Source organism: Anolis carolinensis, chromosome 5 (assembly GCF_035594765.1).
Source record: "Anolis carolinensis isolate JA03-04 chromosome 5, rAnoCar3.1.pri, whole genome shotgun sequence".
In the NCBI taxonomy this organism is placed as follows: domain Eukaryota; kingdom Metazoa; phylum Chordata; class Lepidosauria; order Squamata; family Dactyloidae; genus Anolis; species Anolis carolinensis.
The window spans coordinates 25142205-25156527 of NC_085845.1; the positions used below are offsets into that span (position 1 = coordinate 25142205).

The 14323-nt window shown below is 37.9% G+C and overlaps 1 protein-coding gene across 3 annotated transcripts in view; it reads right to left on the bottom strand.

The window, feature by feature from the left end:
• The window catches only part of ppp3ca (protein phosphatase 3 catalytic subunit alpha), a 214661-nt gene that overhangs the window by 15054 nt on the left and 185284 nt on the right, over window positions 1–14323 (bottom strand). For all 3 annotated transcript variants that reach the window (XM_062982377.1, XM_062982376.1, XM_062982375.1), the window contains exon 10: window positions 12455–12529. In XM_062982377.1, coding sequence (XP_062838447.1) covers window positions 12455–12529 — 75 coding nt within the window. The remainder of the gene's footprint in view (window positions 1–12454; window positions 12530–14323) is intronic.

The following is a 14323-nucleotide window of genomic DNA, read 5'->3' on the forward strand; positions in this document are numbered from 1 at the left end:
TCAGGCTTCACAACTAGTTTGTCATTGTGTGTCTTCAAACTATTTTCAACTTATGTTGATCATAAGGTGAACCAATAATGGAGTTCTCCTGGTGAGATTTGTTCAGAAGGGAGAATCCCTTTTCCTTTCTCTGAGGTTGAAAGAACGTGGCTTGCTTAAGTCTACTCAAATGTGGAGAGGAAAAAGGCCCATCCATAAAACATAGGATGACCTGATCATTCATGCCATATTATTGGAAACAGACCTGGGTTCCTTCTGGGAGATAGGGCAGTCTATAAATAAAGTTTATTATTATTATTATTATTATTATTATTATTATTATTATTATTATTATTATTATTAATAATAATAATAATAATCTGTTTTTGTGGGTAGATCTATAGAGAAATAGGATATAGCTCGAGTTTCCTTTATCTAGCATCCTGAATTTTGAAATATTCCAGAATCAAAAGCTGTCCACATTGATGGCTCAGATTGTGAGAGCTTTAATGGTTCAATGTGCAAAAAAAAAAAAAAGACATTTGTTTCATGCACAAAATTATTTTAAAATAGTCTGTACAAAGTTATCCTCCTTCTGTGTGTATAAGGTATTTATGAAACCTAAACGAATTCCATGTTTAGACATGGTTCTCATCTTCAAGAGATCTCATTATGGATTGCAGAATTCCTGATATGGGATTTTCAACCTATAATATATGGGACATCATCATATTTCTATTTGGTATGCACAGTACACTGAAAATTGAAGTGCTGTGAAATATTGATTGCCCCACATGATTCTGTCTTGGTAAAGCTATATCCCAGTGGTGGGATGTTGCCAGGGCTAGTATTGCTTTGGGATCCAAATAAGTACAATAGCACAATGCAGTCTCTGCCGCTATGTCAGATAGAGGCACAGGTGATGTGTCACGAAAGGCAAAGTTACATAAAGTGCACTGTTAAGGATTATGAAACACAGTATCCAAAGGACTTTTGGGTCCTGTACCACCACTTAACTCAGTGAATTGTTATGGAGGAAAAATACTATGTGCATCATTGTTAATGGACTTTGTTGTTGTTCATTCATTCAAGTCTCTTCCGACTCTTCAAGATCTCATGGACCAGCCCACACTAGAGCTTCCTGTCAGCCGTCACCACCCTCAGCTCCTTCAAAGTCAAATTTTTTATTTACACCATTTCTACCCCATCTTTCTCAGCCCCGGAGGGGACTCAATGGACTACTTAATGGACTACTGAATGGCATATGTGAATTATGTTGTTTTCCATTCAACATATCATCTCATTAGAGATGACAATTATTAAAAGGGCTTCCACGTTTATTTGAAGAATTCAGAAACATGTCGATGATGGTAATATTATTTTTATTGATCCCAGGAAAGATTTAAAAGTCTCTTAGGCCATGTCAAGTTCTGAATCCTTTCATATTTCAAGAAGTATGCCCTTCACCAAGCCTTCATAGCAATAACAATGAAATGCCAGATCTACATCATGAGATTTGTTTCATCTAAGTCCCAAGCTGAAAATGATAACAAACCATTCTGTTATTTTAGCTTTCCCTTATTTATGCAGAAAGCAGAGAGGGTGCGATATAAAGGGGTATTTAAAGGGCGATCGTTTCTCTGATTCCCAGCCAAGTTGTGTAAGACTAATAGAAATACATGGTTGGGGCTGTTGAAAATAAGAGCTCTCTATGTATGTAGGAGGAAATATCCAGAATCTCCCAGATATCATCTTGGATTATTACTTGACACATTCTCTCCATTTCCAATTCTTTACATGAGAATGAGATAAACGTAACTTTAAAGAAATATCTTCTGGCATCATATGCCTACTAAGAATATAATCTTGTTCTTCCTGACTTTAGGGCAACAATCTCCTCAAGAAATGTATATTTTTGTGAGACGATGCTACAGAGCAATGCTAATTAGGTGCAGCAGACACAGATAAAGGTAAGGAAAGTCAATGAGTTGCTGAGTTTTAGCCCTTGAAAAAGTCACAGCACACCAAATTAAATAAAAGCCCTTCTTGCCCATTTAATAATACCTTTCTTCTGTGCATAATAAGGATCTTCTTATGAAATTCCAATGGGGGAGAGAGTGAAGACAGAAGAATTTTTTTAAAAAAAGAAAGAAAAGAAAACTATAAAACAGGACAACATCAATGGGAAAGTAAAGCTTAAATAATTCTGAAAAATAGAAAAGAAACAAATTAGGCAGGGAACAATAAAAAGGAATAAAAAAATGATGAGAAGAAGAACACTCAGCAGATCAAAGCCTTGTTAGTAACTTGTGCAGTAAACTAAAAACTCAGCTGTAAGTTCAGTCTGCTTTTGGTCATGCTGCATTGGGGCATGCATTTGTTTCTTTTGGGAGACAAGCTGTACAGGTTAACCAAAACAGGATAGATTCGCTTATGTGTATGTCTTTGGGATCATACAAACAATTTCTGAGAAGACTAGAACAGACACAGTGACTAGAATACTCTATTAACATTCGTGAAGTGTGTGCCTTCAAGTTGTTTCCAACTGATGTCAACCCTAAGGTGACTACCATGGAGTTTACTGGGGCTGAGAGTGTGTGACATGGACAAGGTCACCCAGGGAATTTCCATGTCCAAGCAGGGAATCAATCCCTGATTTCCAGAGTTGTAGACCAAGTCCTTTCCATTGTTCTGCACTGGAGAATTTGGTGACATATTAGGAGTGGATAAACAACCAATAGGCCTTGTACTTAGCTCACTGCCCAGACTTGGCAGCTGTTGGCACTCTATAGTTTATCTGAGCCTTGTATTTCTATTCAGAAAACGGACATTTTGCTATGTAATATATTCACTGGGAATGGGCAAATATCACACAAGGCTGGAAGAGCCTTGAGATCTAAAATTATGAAAGAATAATTGACAGCAGAAGAAAGAAAAATGCCATGGCATTATAGAGACTTTCCTATCTTTACCTTAAGCTTACCTGATCAAATGAATGAACAGATACATGCATTGGTAAATGACTCATCTGTGGGTCAGATGAGTGCAACCAATTCATGCCAGGCTAAAATACAGTTTGAATCTAAGCATTTAAAAGCAATCTGTGATTTTTCCCTTCAACTTTTGTGTGTATGTCCCCCGAAGTCAGAATCAGGATGAACTGAGTAAGAGGGGGCAGTGCGATAATTTACATGTCATTTGTCTGTGAATGTTTATATATTGACGGAGGCAGGGCCGTAGCCAGAAAAAAAAATCGGGGGGGGGGGGGGTTGAAAATTTCGGGGGGGGGGGGGGTTGTTTGAGATAGTGCCTGGAGGGACTCTTAATGTTTTGCATCTCATAGATTTAGCATGGGGATTTGGTTAACCAGTTAAAATTCATGAGTAAACCAGGGTTTTTTTATAACCTGAAAAATTTCGGGGGGGGGGGGGGTTGAACCCCTAACCCCCCCCCCCCCCCACCAGCTACAGGCCTGGATGGAGGCTTTCACAGCCAGAATCACTGGGGTGCTGTGTGGTTTCCGAGCTATATTGTTGTGTTCTAATAGCATTTTCTCCTGACACCCTCTGAAGATGCCAGCCATGGATGCATGTGAAACATTAGGAGAAAATGCTGCTAGAACATGACCATGGAGCCTGGAAACCACACAACAGCCCAACATTCATATAGCTCCCTGCCTACTGCCACAAATTTTAGAGGCCTGCACATGTGCACTGCTTCACTCTGCTTAGAAACCTCAGAAATGAGCTGCTTTAACCAAAAATAGAAAGAGAGAGGGTGCTGCCGTGTTGAAGAATAATTTTATAAGAAGTGCCTTTTTGATGGGAGCATTGAGTGGAAAGTCCAACAGAGATGGACTCACAACCTCACAACCTCTGAGGATGCCTACCACAGATGTGGGCAAAACGTCAGGAGAGAATACTTCTAGAACATGGCCATAGAGCCCAGAAAACATACAACAACCCCAACAGAGATTGCAGAGAACACACTGTAATGTGGATAATTATACATAGGCTATTTGGGAAGGCGAACTATGGAGAAATGCAGCACTACATCAAAATCTACTAAAAAATAATACCACTCTGTTCTTGTTGAGAGTTTGGACATGATTTGCAACAGCATTTTCACTGTGATAGTTTCTGTGCAGCACTATAAATCTGCATAACATAGGGGAAACCATTAGGATTTCTCCATGTTCTCCAGCCTTACTTGATGACTTCAACATTTTGAAACCACATTTCACTCTCATCTACTTTATGGTATATGTATCTATTCATCCATCTTTGTGTTTCTTCTTCTATTTCTCTTTAATTGTTTCCTCAACTCTCCTTTCTGATTTTCCCTTGCCTTTAAACATCATAACCATAAAGAGAAACTACTGTTTCTGCTTCTTGTGAAAACGACATTAAGTTAATGAGGGACACTGCTTTGGTTCCACAAGAATCTAAGGTCAAAACATTTCTTATTCTCAGTTGAAAACTAAGCAATAAACATTCCTAACACCTGATGCTTAGAAAGTTAGGCTTAGAATTATGTAAACAACACACAAAAGATTAACTAGGTGGAAGACATTAAATACTTGATATTTTTCTCTATATAATTGTATATATTTCTACATTTCAAGATTCCATATTTCATTATTTCCAGGGCCTTGTACTTATATGGAAGAATCTTGGGTATTTTAGAATGCAAGCTGTATCACCATTGGTTCTCTTCATCTGTGAATTATTTTAACTTTGTGCAAGAGAGGAATCTGCCTAAATCTCTCCCACACACTATGCCATAAAGAGATAGTTAGGAGGCAGACAACAGCATGAGAATGGTAAAGGGTGTATGACTTCTGGTGGTATATGTCTAATGTAAGTAATAGCTCAATACTGAGGTGACTTTATAATGGTGAGAGTAACAAAGATGCAATTACAGTAGAGTCTCACTTTTCCAACACCCGCTTATTCAACATTCTGGATTATCCAATGCATTTTTGTAGTCAATGTTTCCAATACATCGTGATATTATGGTGTTAAATTCATAAATACAGTAATTACTACATAGCATTACTGTGTATTGGACTACTTTTTCTGTCAAATTTGTTCTATAACATGATGTTTTGGTGCTTAATTTGTAAAATCATAACCTAATTTGATGTTTAATAGGCTTTTCCTTAATCCCTCCTTATTATCCAACATATTCGCTTATCCAACATACTGCTGGCCCGTTTATTTCTCTTTAATTGTACCACTAAGTCTTCCCAAAATCAAGTGACAAAAGTTTACAAAAGAGTTCGAAATTTGTTCTATCATAGGGGTGGGAACTGTGCAGTCCAAGGCTGCAGAAAGCTTGAGAAAACATTATAAGTGGCAACCAGTTATTCCTTCTCTTTCTCCAAGAATTACATTCACTTCCAGCCAAAATGAAGCCTGCCGAGGTGACTTTGCTGCCAAATGTTGGAAGGGGACAAAGTAGTTTAAAACTGGCCTCATAGTGGTGACCAGAACATCATTTCTGGTTCCCTAAAATGTTAACAGGAGCCCCTGCTGAGCTGATGAATTTGCTGTCTGAAAGGTCGGCGATTCGAATCCGGGAAACAGGGTGAGTTCCCGCTGTTAGCCCTAGCTTCTGCCAACCTAGCAGTTCAAAAACATGCAAATGTGAGTAGAACAATAGGTACCATTCCAGCCAGAATGTAACGGCGCTCCATGCAGTCATGCCGGCCACATGACCTTGGAGGCATCTATGGACAACGCCGGCTCTTCGGCTTAGAAATGGAGATGCGCACCACACCCGAGTCAGACACGACTGGACTTAATGCCAGGGGAAAACCTTTACCTTTATTGAAATGTTAATGGTATTGTTTGCATGGGATTTGGGAAAGCCTAAAAATGTTCCAGATTCCCATCCTACAACAAAGGGGTGCCAATGGCACTCACCGAAATGGATTCTTCCCCCAAAACTGGCCAAATTGGGAACCTATTAAAGCACTACACTAATAACAACAACAACAACAACAACTTTATTTATAACCCGCTCTCTCTTCCCAAAGGCAATTGTCCAAGCTCTCCATGACAGAGGAGGATAGGCAGGAGAGGGATAAAAATTACTATCTGACTTCAAAGTGACCAGAATACTTACAATGGGAAAGGAGGGAGGAGGGAGGAGGGTAGGCTTATCCTTATGCCAGAATCCTTCCCTCCTCTATGTCAGGTGTGTCTCGCCAGACATTAATTTAAAATGCCCTCTCCCATCTGAGGCCAGCAACCCGATTTCTCCCACCCATCCAGGCTTTGGGTGTATGTGTGTGGGAGAGGGAATCCTCATTCTCACTTAAATATGGTTAAGCTGTAGAAATGAAGCTCAACCAATACTTACCAGTGGTAGTTGACTGGATGGAGGATAGCAATGGAAACTAAGTCCAGACAAGATAAAGGAAACTGTCTTGAGGAGCTGGCATTTAAACTGTTCTTACTGAATGACAGTACATCTCATGAAAGATCAAGTCTGCATGTTAGGGCTTCTTACTGATCTGTATTTGCCATGAGAAGGCTCAAATAGACTCAGTGTATCTTCTATAAGCTTCATTCGGTCTACAAGTTAACAACTCTCCTGGACCAGATACTCCTGGTGAAGGGTTTTTGGTTTAGCAATATGGATAACTCTTTTAAAGTTGGTACTAAAGCCAGAGAAGATTCACTGTCTCATTTATATGGAAGCCATCCGCTACCATTCATCATAATCTCCCAATGGGTTGTTGTTACTACTACATAACATTTTTAAACAAGCCACTGTGTCATTCTTCTGGAGCAAAAAAAAGGAAGAGAGGAAGTCGAGAGAAAAGGAAATAAAGCATCATCTCGATAGTGCATTCAAAGAAGTGGGTTTATATCCATGGAAGTCCTTACAAAATTTAAAAAAACGGTTGGACTTACAGATGCTGCCACACATCTTTTTTAATCCCCTTCCTGTCTTCCTTTTTATATAACATAACATATTAGAGGAGAAGAAGAGGCCAAGATTTTGAGTGGTTCGGTGTATTCTCACTGACAAGACAAAGACTCCACTGGCTGCCTGACCACTTTCAAGCACAATTCTGAATGCTAGTATTGACTTCCTGACAACAAGAGCTGTTCAGCAGTGGAACTCACTGCCTCAGAGTGTGGTCAAAGCCTTCTTTGGAGGCTTTCAAACAGAGGCTGAATAGCCATCTGCCAGAGGTGCTTTGATGGTGCTTTTCCTCATGGCAGTGGGTTAGACTGGGTAGCTTTTGTGGTCTCTTCCAACCAATTCTATGTCTTTATGATTCTGTGACTTGCAATATACTAAACAGCATTGGACAAGGTACCTAATCTTCTAACTTATCATGTTGCCTGAACTCTTAGATCATCATACTCTCCTCTTCATCACAGATGAAAGGAGTGAAACAACAGCATTTTTGTGTGTGGCGATGACTCAATTTCATGAGAAACCTTTGCTATGAAACCTACCTCTTAATGCAGCTTTCTTTTAGGTGGGAGATGAAAGCCATTTTATTTTTTCATGCCAAGTTTCAGATATGTAAAAGACTTGCTGATGGCTGTTTTATCAGCTGGTTATGATATTTCAAGTGTTTCATCTTTTGGTGATATTTTAATTGTGCAAAGTGCTTGGGAACCACTCCAGATTTTTTTTTTTGGGGGGGGGGGCAATGCAGAAAATTTTGAATTAAATTAAATGAACAGTTTATGCAACTATTAGGGCTGTGCAAAACTATCATTAGTCCTGAGTAATTCGTTAGATTCATGGAAACGAATCATTATTAAGGGGGGAGAAAAATTTAAGAACTGAAACTCTCACCAATATTTTATTTTAAGATTCTGTAACATTCGGAAGCCTCCCAAAGTCAGTTTCATTTTCAGTATAAGCATTAGGCAACTTTGCTAAAGCCAAAGAAGCCATTGCTACTGTTTAAATTAAGACCCAGGGTGCTTGTCGGTAGCCATAAGGAAGGGCAAATAGCTGGGCTGGGTGGGAGACTGAGAATACAACATTCTGGGAAATGTAGTTTGGGAAGGTGAGGCCCCCTGTGGCCCTGCCATAAACTACATTTCCCAGAATGCAGTGCTCAGCATCAGAAATACCAATGAGGACTGCAACAGCCAGCCGTTTAGCATCAGTGTAATAATAACAAATAAAATTACTGAATCTGCAAAGAGAACTAAAGTAAGGAATCATATCAATCTGTGCTGACGTTCTATGGTTAACTGTATGTCATATAGACACACTGTTAGACAGACATTCAAGGGGATTGCTATTGTGGCTTTCTGGGGAAATAAATGTTTTTGTCTAAACTTTTAAAAATTCCCCAAAATCACTAGATGTGTGAATCTTTCGGGGATTGATGCCCTGGTTATCTCTTGCATTGTATATAAAATTCAAGTAGATAACTCTTTTAGAATTTTTTAAAAATATATATATTGTTTGTACAAAATTCAAAATTAATGGATGAGTGTCATGTTCTGAGATTTGATGAGCTAACAGTGGAAAATCTGTGGTATAATTGTAGCAAGTTTCATCATGATAGCTCTGAAAATGAGGGAGAAAATAGCCTCTGAAGTTTTCCCACTTGCTCAATTACTTAATCAAAAAGTAACAAAACTTTCATTATTTTGTTATAGTTACAAATGTTTTAAGTCCATAATTTTAGAAACACCCTCAAAAATGGTTCACCCTCTCCCCAATTTTGTAATGAGTACTGAAACGTTTTTTTCATTGATCGCACAGTCCTAGTAACTATTTTCCTCAATAGCAACTGTTACATTCTGATGGAAACAGCATGGACATAGGTATTCCAAGTAAAATGTTTAGGGCCATTGTTAGAGAGAGATTATCATTTCATAGGGGAGTAATATTTTGATTACCATATCAACTTTCATGAAAATGTCATCAACACACTCCTCATGCCAGACTACCAATAGTTTGCTTCCTTAGCAATTTAAACCTGAATACAAGATATATCTCAAAGAGTTAACAGTAACATTTCAATAAAATTAATCCAAGCAAAAGAAAATTGGACCAGGTAATTAAGAATAGGCACTTGTACTGTTGATGTTAGTACCGAAGCCATCTCAAGTCATCTAGTGTCAAGCTGTCTATCACACAAGTGCACAATTTTAATTAGTACCTCCTAAAGTATTTAATCATTTTAGTCAAATCCACCTAGCAAGACACACCATTAATTAGGATAGTAACTCAAGATGTGAAATTGCTGCAGTGCACGCATGTTGAGATTGCTTGATAATATGAATATTGTGTTTACTGCATTTACTGATGAATATTATTTAGTCATAAGATAAGCATAAACCCAAACAACATTAGGCATGTTGGCCCCAATCCAACTTAAAGTCCCAATTATAGAAAACTCATTGAATCAACGAAAACTTGTTATATCAATAAACAATTAGAGCAGATAATGATGAGAAACAATGCCTGGTATTAACTATCAGTCTCTAACTGACCCACATCCCTTCCAAGAAGTGACTGTTTTAAAATATATGTATACTGTTTGTTTATGGGAGTTACAGTTGATAATAAATGCACTTTATAACAATTCCTTCTGCACTTTGATATGTCAACCAAAACCCGGAATCAAGATTATTTTGGTGAAAAGCATTTCAGAGTTTTGGGCGTTCATTATTTCAGTGTTATTGCTATCCTAGTCTTTATGACATTTTCTTCTCTTATACTTGAGTCTCATTTATCTTCACTACATTTCAGTGAGATTGATTGAATGACACATCGGATTCTGTTGACGACATTATGACTTCACAGGTGTCTATAAGTAAAATCATGTGGGTTGCCAAAGTAGATAAAATTGAACAAGCAGTAAGAACAAGTCAACTTGAGAACAGTGAAAGCAAAGAAGAGAAATGTTATTATGTCGTGGCAGTGTGGATGGAAGCAAAAGGACATCAAAACTCTCAAAATACAATGCACATCTAGCACAAGGCAGGGGGTGGTTGTGGTGGCAGTATTTAATGTCCCATTTTAAAGAAATATATATTAGAATAGTTATAATGTTCACTAATTTATCAAAGGTGACTCCCATATTCCCCATCTTACATGGAAACTTGCGAAGATGGTGATGGTTCATACGGTTGGTTGGAGAAAGCTACCTTATAATCTCCAAACCTTGAAGCAGGGCCACTAATGGCAAAGAAGTAATGACCCTAGATAAAATTTATTTAGACTACGGAAGGAACATTATACATGTTTAGACTTGTTTACCATGCTAAAGTACTCCAGAATAGCACTAGGGAACACTAAGCACTGAAATGAGGAGAAATTTAGTTTAAGCATAGCAGTTAGGGAAAAGAAAAAGACTCAGAAGAAGTGATAGGAAAATTATTATGTTAAAATGCAAGTATTAATTTGTTATACCCATTAAGATAGATTTCAGTAGGATGGCTTACAGCATTTGATACATTAAGGAGCCCACAGAAATGACAGATGATAATGCTTTTCTATCACAATTACGTAAATTATTAGCTACTGCTATGAAATACGGCTGAAATAAAAGGAATCATCTTACACCACACACACAAACACACTGCGTATGATGAAGCTAATTTACAATTCTAATATAACCCTTATTGGAATTAGTTGAACCATTTTTTCCAAAATAATTTCAATATCAAATTCTTCATAAAAGTTGATATTAGTCAAAGTAAGCGGACTGTGAAATGAGGTCCCAAAATTCTATTTTCTCACTATTTATTTGGGATGTCTTGGGGCGGGGGGCGCAGTGGTGCAACTGGTTAAAACGTTGACCTGTTGAATCTGCTGACCTGAAGGTTCGCAGTTAGAGGCTGCGGGTTGGGGTGAGCTTCCGTTGTGACCCCTAGCTCCTGCCAACCTGGCAGTTCAAAAACATGCAAATGTGAGATCAATAGGTAATAAGGCGCCCATGCAATCATGCTGGCAACACGACCAGGAGGTGACTAAGTACAACAGGTTCCTTGGCTTGGAAATGGAAAAAGAGCACCTCCCCATGGCCAGAGTTGAGCATCGCCTCCAAAAAGCCGGAGATGAAAGGAGAAGACATGGCATTTGTTCTGTGTATTTGTATGTCACTGTTATTCTACTATATTAAAGGCATTCAATGTTTACCTATCTCTGTGTGTTGTACTCTGCTCTGAATCCCCTCAGGGAGATAGAGCGGAATATAAATAAAATGTATTATTATTATGGATTATATTGGTAAGGATTATTCCATCTGCATTCCTATAAATTTTATTTTTAAAATTTCTGCGAGCAGGCAGAGACACCAAGGGGTTAAGTGTCCTCTATTGTTGGTATGCACTTGAACATAGACTCAAAGTTGGCCTTTAGTTATGGAATAATCATAATTTTCTCAAATGGCTGAACTTTTATTTTTCTCATACACACAAAAATCATATCCCAGTTCAAATGGGAAACATTCAAACACCAGTCCTTTGCACATACTAAAAAATAGGGGGGAGGGGGGGAGATAAATGCATTGAAAGGCTTCATAAATATCTATAATAGAGGGCACTGGTGGAATCACATATAATAGCTTAGTACATTTGTAGATCCTATTTAAATAGATGATGGCAGTGGCCATAATTAATATTATCCTGCCATTCTGCAGTTTGCGTATTGTTGAAGAGGAAAAAAACCCATAAACATAAACTGTCCTTTGTGAAGACAACAAGCTAGATTCTCGAATGCCTTATATGGTGACTGGAGACATACTGTTTCCTTCTTTCTTCCATCTGGTTTGTGAACTGGTAAAAATTGCTTCAGAGCAAGTTGGTCTGTTCTGGACATGAATTGGGCTAATTTAACCTGCTTTGCTCCTGACCAGAATCAATCCAATTTTCTTTGCATACCAAGTTCAGACTAAAGACCAGTTTACTCCTTTATTTTGCCTCCTGATATAGTCAGATATCACTTGAAAGTTCACAAGGACATGATGAGGACAACCACAACTATTTAGTTTCTAATTATTTTGGCACCTTGTCTTATCTTCTACAAATTCCTCTAAACATTTTAAGGTAATATTAGTGTGGTAATTAATTCCATATTGATTAGCATGCTGGGCCAAATCAGATTATTTCTGTTCCTATTCCCTTAAATCACGCCTCTTGATATGCTATTCACATAAAGTGACAAGTACTATTCTATACAGCATGGCTTCCCATGTATAGCAACCCTATGATGCACCTAACAGGCATGGAAAAGATACTTGAGTACTAAGTGACATTTTGGTTTGAAGAAGAGGGAAAAAAAGAGAAAAATTTCAATCTCTCTTTACAAACCATGCATATAGGCAAACCTTTTCTAGCAAGAACACTCTTTTGGGCATCAAATCCACAGAATTTCATCCAAAGGAGAAACTTGCCTTAGGATTAATAAACAAGATTTCTCAAGCAGAAATGTTAATCCAAGCAAACCACTTCAACAGAAGGCACAAGGCTCTTACCATCAAAGCCATCCTCCTCTGTTCCAAGTTCATCATCTGAGCAGATGTTCAGCACGTTGACCAGCATCTCTGTCACTACAAGGGAAACCAATTGAGAGCCATGAGAGAAATAGAGATTTCCAAAGGGTCTGCCAAGGTAGTATGGTTAAGGATGATCAGAGCACAAAACAACCTGCAGCAAACATCAATAGCACAAAGTAGCTTGTGGGAACATATAGTGATATCCAAAAATTCATGTGGTTAATATGAGATGATTAGTTCTGTTTCCTGCCAATATCAAAGGACCTGCACATATTAAAACCCCTGCATTTAAATAAAGGCCCCATATCTGCGAGGGATACGTTCCTGAAACCATGGATATGATGGAAGGCCACTAAATTATCTGATTTGTGGTCCCAACATATTATAGAGTTGCTTTGGAGGACCTAGCGATTCCAAGAGAAATATCACACTTGAGATATCCTTTGTAGGAGTCTGCTAGATCTCCTAGGGTGACTTTATCATGTGTTTTAACAATGTTATTAATAGATCTGTTTATATTGTTTTGTTTTTATGATTGCATTTTGGGCATTAAATTTTGCCAATTTTTGTAAGCTGCCCTGAGTCCCCTCGAGTGAGAAGGGCGGGGTATAAATGTTGTAAATAAATAAATAAATAAATAAATATCATGGCATCTAAGGGAAGCATATCATAGAATTGTCTGGAAAACCTAGAAAATTATTATCCCAGTTGTTTGTAAGTGAAACCACAGATGTCAGTTCCATTATTAAAAGGGTCTCACGAAACAAATGTTTGCACCTCTCCTTATTAAATGAAAACTGGTGTCCTTTGGTAAGAAACATGACTTGCAAACTGGACTGGAACAACTTTTGTTAGGATTTCTACTGTTCCTACTGAAATTTTGCTGCATATGCTCCCATATTTTTCTCCCATGTGAAAGGGAGAAATGGAAAGGAGGTGTTTCAAGTTACACATGAGATATTTTAATGGAGTAGCTGGGCAGGTTTAAATAGGGAAAAGAGGTATTTCTGTCTATGAATGCGCCGTAAAATCAGCACAGTGTAGCACTAGAAGGGTGTTAATTCAAGTTGACAGTATCTGTTTGAGGTCAGGAGGCTTCTGCACGAGCAGTTTTTGGGTTTGCTGGAAAAAAAGAATGCCTAGCAACTTTACTGGAGTCAGAGTTAGTTTAAAAGGCAATTCCCAGGTTGATCCTACCTCATAGCTACTTGTACATTACCTACAACTGCAAAAACAGCTCCCACAACACATAAAAGGACAGGGAAAGTATCCTTGGGGCTGTTTTCATGCATTATGCAGCAACAAAGCTAGCTTGATTACCAAGTGAATTTGCAACGCGGAACTGCAGCCAGTTCCCATTTTGTGATGAGTAGACATGTATGGTACAATTATTTTCAATTATTTATCTGTTGTGTTCACACAGCATGTTTTTAGATGTACACTTAAAGCTTAAGGTATTCACCTAAAGCAACAACTATGTGTGATACAGTCCTTAGAAACTACACATGCACAGCAACTTTGTCATGCTCAGCAGAGAAGATGTGAAAAGTTGCATAATTTCTCTACCAAAATAGCATAATTAAAAGTACTAACAAACACTATGGACTAAGTTCAAAACTTGGAGTAAAAAAGACAGAGTTTGTTGGATTTTTAAATATGTTTTTTAAGTAGTAAAATAAATTGGTAAAAAAATGAAAGGCTATATTTTTTGATGCAGAAATTAAAATACTACAGTAAGTGGTAGGGGAAAAGGCAAATAAAGAAGTTTGGTTGTAAAAGTACTCTGTGCTTTTTTTTTTATCTGTCAGAAGCCACTTGAGAACATAATGCAAGTTGCTTCTGGTGTGA